The sequence below is a fragment of the Vanellus vanellus genome, assembly GCF_965231255.1.
Source record: "Vanellus vanellus genome assembly, chromosome: 17".
NCBI classification, from domain to species: Eukaryota; Metazoa; Chordata; class Aves; order Charadriiformes; family Charadriidae; genus Vanellus; species Vanellus vanellus.
The window spans coordinates 659,370-668,900 of record NC_138922.1 but is presented as its reverse complement, the minus strand read 5'-3'; the positions used below and the strand labels follow the sequence as shown (position 1 = coordinate 668,900).

At 52.7% G+C, this 9,531-nt stretch overlaps 1 protein-coding gene across 1 annotated transcript in view; it reads left to right on the top strand.

Moving 5' to 3' along the window:
- Window positions 1–4,916: 4,916 nt before the first annotated feature.
- The window catches only part of GAS7 (growth arrest specific 7), a gene marked incomplete at its 5' end in the record, with an annotated part of 101,888 nt that continues 97,273 nt past the window's right edge, over window positions 4,917–9,531 (top strand). The window contains one exon of the mRNA XM_082491967.1: window positions 4,917–5,099. Coding sequence (XP_082348093.1) covers window positions 4,917–5,099 — 183 coding nt within the window. The remainder of the gene's footprint in view (window positions 5,100–9,531) is intronic.

Here is a 9,531-nt window from a genome sequence, read left to right as displayed (position 1 = left end):
CTATGCCAACCCTTTCTCATTTTGAGCTCTGCAGGATCTTTTCAGTGAAGACAGCAGGAGTAATTGAGCTCTTTTCCATGGACTAGACAGATTGTCGAATGTTGCTTTAAACAAACAACACACTGACCATGCTGCTCCTACAGCTGTCAGATGTGAACTTTCTTCTGTTACTCCCAAGATGTTCTTAGGTCCCTCCTCAGAGAATGTGCCCATCTGTACAGGGCTTGTTTTAGTGGTGTCATTTTAAGCTCCAGGTAACAATCTGTAAAATCATGGAATAAATTCTCTCTGGCTGGATAACCATAACTGAGGCTCTCTGCAGCGTTATATGAAGTTGGCTCTTTCTTTCTCATTCACAGATAGCATTTCAGCGACACTAACGTTTGTTAAAAAGTCCAATGTCTAAGACTGAGGTCTTCACCCTAGACTTTTCGGTAGCAGACAGGGAGAAAAAGCTCCTTTCAAGGTGAGATTTGTCTCACCCTAACACAGAATGTGTTCGTGTGACACTAATTTTAGAATTGGTTTCTCATTGCTAAGTGGAATACCCTCCTAGAAAAGATGACAGAATGAGTATGACAGTTGTGATGGCTCAGGAAATAAATTTGGAGAGATCTTACAGCCAGTGGGATTGTTTTGATCATTCAGTCAGACCTGCTGAGTACTGGCCAGAGAACACCTGAATCCAGCCAAGATGCTTTAGCTGAGCTGGAACAGATGACAGAAAACAAGTCTGAGACTGACAGCTGACCAGTTCGTTCCAAAGCCCGGTACCACTGAAGTCGCAAATCTTCATGTTTCTGGGATGGCTTCTGCCTCTTCCATCTAGTGACTCTGGCTCTGGTATCTTATGCTATATAAAAAAGCTTTATATGCTCAGAAAGACTTTTCTTCATAGAGAGTAAACATGTCACCCTTTAACATCTTCACAATAAAGACAACACCTGATGCAGGAGCAAACACAGGTCTAAGCCTTTGGTAAAAGCTGCTCTCTGTGCAATAAGTAAAACCATTTTGCAACTTGAGGAGAAAGACCAGACATCTCTCCAGAGAAACTAACCACGTAATTATCTGCGCAATGAAATGAGGATTGCGCATGGGACCTGTTTCAAGAGGTACGAACCTCCAGGGACTGAAAGGGATCCTCTGACACGAACGGAGCCCTTCTGTTTACAGACTGGACATTTGTACGCAAGCCAAAGTGAAGTTGTAGTAGCAGGTTCAGAAGGAAAATGTAAAACAAGAATGAAGTTAGTGTTTACATTTGGGCTTGCCTGCTGAAAAGCTGAAGTTTGTAATTGCTTCAGGAAGCGGACAACCCTAGGACTAAAACCCTGCTGGAGGCTTTCTCATGGAGAAAGCTTGCGCAAAGAAGGACAGAAACCCGCAAAAATATCGGAAGGGGAGATACAAAGAAAGCAGAACAAGTTGGAAGTATAAAAATAGCAGAGGAAAAAAATATCAGACAATAAACTGAAGAAAAAATATTTAAGTATTCTGGCAACATTAAACATTAGAAAAGTACAATTTAGACTAGAATTCATTGTTGGGTTTGTATATGCTGAAGAAAAATATGGAGGTTTTTGGGTTGATTTCAGTTCTTGCCATCTATAAATGGCATTGTTAGAGAGTACTGCTGATAGATGTACCTGGATGTGTGCCATGACATCAGGTCTGTTGCTTTTTGCCAACCAAGGCACAGCTGGTGTGATAATAACACATAATGGATCATAGTTCAATAGTTATCGGCTTAAATGCTTATCAAAAGGGGATGATTTTGAGCAATTTACCACAAATTCAGAGAATCAAAAATAGAACTGTGGAAAGTAGCCCAAAAGTTGTTGAAAGAATGCTAAGAAAAAACACTGAATAGCTCAGCTCGGATTGCTGCTTGGCCCATCTAAAGGGAGGACAGCTACATTGGAAGTCACCTTCTGAAATGTTCGGGAGAAAGGCTACAGTCAGTCTTCCCAATTACTCGCATTAAAGAAAAAGGTATTGCAAATTTGCAAAACACAAGGGAAGGAGGGAGGGAAAAATACTCTAATAAAGTGTCAGATAAATAAAAAGCCTGTGCAGCCTCAGGCCAGGAGACACACACATGATGGTACGTTATGGGCACAGAAGGTGGTAGTTGTTCTGCACTTGCTCATCACTACGGATTGCAAAGCAAGAACAAATCAAAAGGGGAAATGGGAGGCTCTTCCTCCGTGAAAAAAAGGTGGAAGAAAAAGGAATCGGAGTCTCAGAAACAGGACAGACCATATGGGAGTTCATGGTCAGATGGGGTCTGTGAAAAGGACTGAGCCCACAGGCAAACACCACAAATTGTGCACAACTTGGAGTGACTTGAAGTACTTGCGTCCTGTCTGCTGGAGCAGAAGTTGATGCACATGACTTGAATTGCAGGACCCGCTCCAGCACCTGCTCCCTGAAATGCGTTGCGCAAGCCGGTGGCTGTGCGTACAGGCAGAGGGGCACAGATGGGGAACGCCTGACTCGCGGCACTGTTGTAGGTCCTGTGCACACGTAAGTCGAGGGAGTCACAACCGGCAAGGAGCTAACACACGTTGCAGTCACATGAGCTCCTGCACGCCCAGGCACTCTCGTAGCACAGAGTGGGACACACGATACACTCGTGCATGCAGACTGACCCGTGCAAGCGGAATCATAAGCCCGGCGGAGTTAGTGCCATACTGGAATGTGGAGATGGGTTTGTAACGCACGCAGGGGGAGTCACGCACACTGACACGGGTCTCATGGTCTCCAGAGCAGCATGCATGAATACGCTGTGGCTTATATAGGTGCACACTATGTCTCAAACCTCCCTGAGTGGAGGATCTCACCAAACTGCAGAGCAATGCCATGTACGCCTACTGCTGTGGAGACACGCTGGGCTGAGCCAAACCACACATCTCGAGTTCTGCGAGTTGCACGCATTCTGAGTGTTGGCCATATTCAGTGTGTCACACACAGATTGAAATGAATGATGTGATGGACGAGTGATGCACACACAGTCTTACACGTGTGCGTGTGTATTCCAGGGTCAGGTATTGCACCCCTGTACCGCAGCAAGCCTCTCCTGTGGACCAACAATGTTCTCAGACATGTGCACACGAGTTCAGGGCTCACACACTGCACACACCGAAGGGTCTCATACACGCAGTGGAAGCAGCCCAATGGTTTTCTGCTGGCCCAGGGACACAGTGCCAGGGAGGCAATCAACAGAGGGAGCATCAGAGGGGACGTGGCCATGGCCACTGGGCACGTCTGGCTCCTGTCTGTCTGTGGGGAGAAGGACCCACTCATCTCACTGACATCTGAATACTACCGCAGGGTTGTGCCCTCCTTTCCCCTCTCCACCACCTGACTACATAAGGATGCTGGGTGGCGGGCTGGGATGCGGCTGTGGGGCTCTTCTCAGGCAGATCCAGCTCCTTTTGCCTCCTCCCTTCCACAGGCACACTGGCGTGAATCTTGCACACACAGAAGAGAGTGGTACATCCTCACACCCAGACCCCCCCCACACACACACTGAGTGGGTCAGGCAGCCCACCCTGCAGCAAGTTGCACATACGTGTGTGCCTGGGCTTCATAGGCACACAGCCACCCCGGTGCTCATACACGTACAGGCAGGTGTGTATGACATATGTGCCATGAGTCAGGTGTGCATACCTGGACAAAGAGACACACACACCTGTGCCCACAAAGACAGGGGTCTTACACACGCGCACACACACACAGAGTCAGGCGTGTGCTGCAGAGTGAGTCAGGCATGCACACCCGCAGCAGGCTGTGCACAGAGTGAGTGGTCACAAACCAAATACGCACACAGCCGAGTGTCACACACACAAATGCACGTGTCACACATGCACGGCGCTTCTCTCGCAAACACAGAGGTGTCTCACACGTGCGCAATCCACACACGTGCTGCAGTCAGACGCACATATGGAGCAAGTTGTATGCTCAGCTGAGTGTTGCAGATACATGCGCTCGGGGGGGTGTCACACGCACTTGTATATTTCATACATGGTTGGGTGTGTCACACAGTGTCTTTTGGGCAAAATGGTTTTCACGCAGTTGGGTGTGTGTCACAAATACAGGGTGTCTCAGACATAGAGAGATGTCTCACGTGGACACAAGTGTCACCAAAGGCACAGGCGGTCTCTCAGACACATGCAGGTGTTACAGATGCACATGGTCTCACACACACACACACACACACACACACACAGAGAGGTGTTGCACATGCACACAGGTGTCAGACACACTGTCTCACACGCCACCTTTCACAGCCGCACACGTGTGTCTCGGTGTCACAGTGATGGTGACTCTCATACACATGGGTGCCTCACACACACAGGAGTGTCGACCCACAGGTGTCACACGCAACGTCCCTCGGGCACACGGAGTCTGACACACACACACACACACACACGCGGTGTCTCTCCGGGTCACACACGGTCTCTCTCTCTCTCCCCCACCCTCTGTCCCACCGACACCAGTGTCACACACCGGGCGGGCTGCGCACCCGGGTGGCCTCCCCTCCCTTCCCCTCCCCTCCCCTCCCCTCCCCCCCCCCCCCGGCCCCCCGGCCCCCCTCCCGCCTCCCCTCCGCCCCGCCCCGCCCCGGCGCTGCCCGTGGGGGCCCGGCGCCGGGGCTGCCCCGCTCCCGCTGCCGCTCCCGGAGCCGAGCGGGGCGGGGTGTAGCGGGGTGGGGCGTGGCGTGGCGTGGCGGGGGGCGTGGCGGGGCGTGGCGGGGGGGCGTGGCCAGCCGGGCCCTCCCGCAGCCCTGCGCGCCGCGGGGCGGGCAGCGGCGCCCCGGGCGGGCGCGGAGCGGCGGCCGAGGCCGGGGCGGCTGCGGGCGGAGCGCGGCCGCGTCCCCGTCCCCGTCCCCGTCCCCGTCCCCCGGCAGCATGTCGGGGTCGCGCTGCCAGACGCTGTACCCCTTCTCCGGGGAGCGGCACCGGCAGGGGCTGCGCTTCGCGGCGGGGGAGCTGATCACGGTGCTGCAGGTGCCGGACGGCGGCTGGTGGGAAGGGCAGAAGGAGGACGGGCTGCGCGGCTGGTTCCCGGCCAGCTACGTGCAGCTCCTGGAGGTAGGAGCCGGGCCGGGGGCCGGGGCCGGGGGCCGGGGCGGGGGCCGCGCCGAGCGGGCGGGGGAAGGAGCCGTCCCGGGGCGCCCCGCGCTCGACTCGCCGGGCACGGTCCGCCGCTGGCCCGCCGGCCGGCAGCCGGGGTGCCGGGGGGGGGGACGACGCGGGGCTGCAGGCCGGCGTTGCTGTCCGGGACCCGCCCGGGCACGGCCGTGCCGAGGGCCGGGCAGGTCCCCCGCCAGCCCAGGGCGGGGCGCGCCGGGCGCCGGTAGGGGTCGGCGGCAGCCGGAGGAGCGGCCTGCCCGACCCGCTCGGCAGCCGGAGCCTTTGGAGCCCTCAGCTGCGGCCGTGGAGCAGCGGGGTGAGGGCTGCCCGGCGAGCTGCGAGCTCCTCTGGACGCTCGTGTTCTCACAAGTGCCGAACAGCAGCACAGGTCGGTGGCTGAGGCGATACCGCCCCTGTTAGTCATGCGTGGGGGCCAGATGCTGGGCAGGTTCCTCTCCCTCCCCTCTCCCCTCCTTTCTCCCTCTCCCCTTCCCTCTCTCCCTCTCCCCTCACTCTGTCATTTCCTTTCACCGAACATCTCTTGGCTTTACGTTGTGGAAGAGGTAATTCAGATACGTCCCTCCTGTTCCCCAGCTGGCTGGAGATACCTTGCTGCCGCAGGTGTGGCATTGCCCCAGAGAGCCCCAGCAGAGTTAGAGTCGGTTGCCCAGACCCAAAGGTCATGGACATTCATCAGGATGCTGAGAAGCTCTCTTAGCTTCGGTTGTTTTCAGGGCCCTGACAGCTAGGGCAACGGTTGCGTTCCCACCTCAGGACTGCTTGTGTCTGAACTTATTACTTTCTCTCCTGTGCAAACAAGACAAAATGCGAGTGTAAAATATATGTCCACAAAGAGTGCCTTCATGACCGCTGCATTTCTGAAAGTGAAATCTGAAACGTCTCGTGCACCAAAGCAAGAACCTGCCGTAAGCCCATCAGTCCTTCCCTCGCTGACCGTGCCCTGTTGTCATTTGGAACTTAACCTAGGATGTGGGTATGGAAATGCTTTCCTGAAGCCATGTCCCTGTGGTGACTGGGCTGAAGTGGTTAGCAGCACAATGTTTCTCAGGTCAGCCTCTGTTTGTCCTCCGGGTCTCTAAGGGGAACCAGAGAGCCTGCTTTGCTCACAGACAAGGCAGGCACTACCTACCCCAGGTTCTCCATGCACACCCTCTGGGGAATCCACAGTGGCAGGAGGCATAGCCCTGAGCAGACTGGGCCCACCAGATGCATGCAGAGCAATATTCTGAAAGCAAAAGGTTCTGAAAGCAAAAGGACATTTTGCATATAGGTCTGGCATTGCCTTTTGGTTTCTCAAGTGCAAATGAGTTTTAAAATCCGTGATGTTTCCATTGAGCTTCTGTTTCTCATTCTTACCTGGAAAGACAGGAAAGTAGAAGCAAAATTTCCCCACTCAGTGCTACAGGAGTGAGGCCAGGCACTCTTCTGTGCCGTTGAACACTTGGGAATTTTTGATAGTTTAAGAATGTGGGAGTCCTTTTGTTTGTCAGTTTTGCCACCTACAAGATCACTTACTGAGATATGTGAATGTTTGTGGTTTCACAAATTGCTAAATATTTACACATCTAACCAGGAATTTAGGAATTGTTTGAGGCAAAATGTGTCACGAGATGAGACAAACTCTGCTCAGCAAAGGCAGTGGGAAATCACTTCTGTGTACACAGTAACTTTGCTTTCATATCATCTCCCTCTTGGAAACACCTCTCTTCTGACTTAAGTCTGAGCAAGCTGTGCCCAGATCGGTGCCAGCAGCCCCCCAGATGTGCCCTTCTGACCCTTGGCTCACGTACCACTGAAAACTTTGCTGCAGACCAATTGTCCGCACAGCCCAGCCTCCTATCTCTTGAGCAAACCTTTGGAAAGAAGGTAAGAAAGACAGCAAGTGCCAAGTGGTGTTCGCTCTGGCATGTCTTCCTTTACTCCAGTGGTGGTGCCTAATAAGGATTACCAGCTGGATTTAAAAAATATGTCAAATGAGAGCTAATTAACCAAATTTATGGGACCACAGGTACCTGGCACACATTACAGTAGAGCAGGTGTGTGAGAAGAAGACAAATCTGTGTGTCTCTCATGGCTCTGTGCAGGTGGCCTTTCCCTTGTGTGCAGGTATGCACCTAGCTTGCTTAGGGACCTGATCTAACTGAAAGACACCACAATAGAAATACTCTCCTTCTCTGTTCTCTGATCCAAGCCCCTGTCCAGCGACATTGACATTGGAGCTGGCGTCAGGGAGGTGATGGTGATGCATAGCCAGATGGGGCCACAAACACGCTTCTCCTTTCAGTAATAACTGGCACTTCTCTTGGCTTTGGGTCGCCCTGGCCCTGCAGCTTTTGGTAAGGTTCAGCGTTGTGTTCTGAGCTCAACTTAACCACACGCTGTTGGTGAAAGAGGAAGATGTTATTTATTCCAGCCCTCTGTCCTGCCCTCACTTCCCTATGCCCAGTACGCTCCAGCAGGTACCTGTGCTCCTCTCTCTGGAGCCCTGTAACTCTTTGTGCCAAAGGACAGCTGCATTTTCTGCCACAGCACTGGATGAAGGTGGCTTGCGGCATTGTCCAAGGTGTGCCAGGGCTGGCAGGGTTTGCCCTGCACGGCACAGACCCTTTCTCCTCGCAACAGAGTCTGTCAGGTGGCTGGGTGCTACCAAAAGGAGGTGGACGCCTTCTGAAGGCTTTGGAACTTTAAGCCTGCCACTGTGTAGAGGCAGGCAGGCTGGATTTTCTCATTCATATGAGTTCAAGTTTACCAACACTGATGTATCCTCTGACAGTGCTGCTCTAAAGTCTGCACTGAGTTTTGGTCCTGAGCTGAAAGAGGCAAGCAAGAAAGGAATGAAGGCTCTTCTACCCTTGAGCCAGTCTGCAGCGTGCTGGTTCCTGCTGGAGGAGAAGAGGAGAAATGACTGTTCCTGATGCTATCTCTGACTTGGGAGGAGCCGCGCTGCACTAGCAGCACCTGCATCTCTTCACAGGCAGCTGGGCTGCGGTGCTGCCAGCACCAGTCGTCTGCACGCTGCCACATGGGCCTAGTTGGCTTATCCAGGAGCTGAGAACAGGGCAGCTCTTCCTCCTGGTGTGCACACACACCGAGGGGCAGCTCTTGGCTCTTGCAAAGAAAAATCCATGGCTGGTGGTTAACCAGGAATGGTTTTAGTGGCAAATGTGGAGTTGGACAGCTCTGAGAAAACCATGAAGGTGGCTTGTGGGAACCGAACTCCAGTGCCACTGCTCCTGAGGGACTGCTGCCTTTGCCTCCAGAGCTCTCTTGATAGCAAAAACGTGTTTTCAATTCATTCGTCACAGAAGATCAAGGAAAGGACCAAAGCTGTAGTAAATGTGGGGCAAGAGAGACACAGGGAGGTAAAGATGTTTGGCACCCTTTGGTTCCTGCAAGCCCACGGTGGTGGGTTAGAAGAAAACAATGATGGCTGGAGGTTCCTGGTCATGGCAGTTGTGGAAGCAATGAGAGCTGGAGAAGGACTGGAGGAGTGTGTGACAGGGATAATCCCAAAACAAGATGTTTCTGTGACCAGTTGTCATAGAGCAAAAGGGATAGCATAACCCAAAAGACTATCAAAAGCAGAGAGCAAAGTGAGCAAGGGAGGGTATTAGCTCAGGGATGGGGTTCCAGACGGGTTCCCCGAGGCCGGGCTGGTTGGCAGCAGTCAGGGAGGCTGCTCAGTCCTGTTCACAGAATCACTGAGTTGGAAGGGACCTCTGGAGATCAGCTAGGCCAGCTTGCCTGGCCATGCCTGGTCAGGTTTTGAATATGTGCAAGGATGGAGACTCCACAACCTTTCTGAGCAATCTGTTCCAGTGTTTGACTACCCTCGCTTTTTTTTTTTTTGTTGTTATGTTTAAAAGGGATTTCCTCTGTTCTAATTTGTGCCTGTTGCGTCTCATCCTTTCACTGGATATCACTGAGAACAGTCTGTCTTTGCTTTTTTTACTGTTGTCCCCGTCCCCGCTCCCCCCTGTTTTTTATACACATTCATAGCATCGCTCTTGAGCCTTCTTGTCCTGGTGCTAAACAGCCCCAGTTCTTTCAGCCCTTCCCTGTATGACAGATGCTCCAATCCCTTAATCATCATTGTGGCCCATTGCTGGACTCTCTCCAGTATGTCCTTGTCTTCCTTGTGCTGGGAAGCCAATTACTGTTTCTTATAATGTTGTGCTCTTGAAGATAGTAGGTTCATGCAGAAACAGCCCCCTACCAATATTTCCTCAACAGAAGAATCCCTCGACACCAGAGGAATCTGAAGGAGTGCTGCCAAATTCATATGGTTGTGCTGTGACTGAGCTTGGCCTGTGAGCAAGCAACGCTATTCTGCAAACTCAAGGGCTCGGGGAAAGAGGGATGTTCTTGC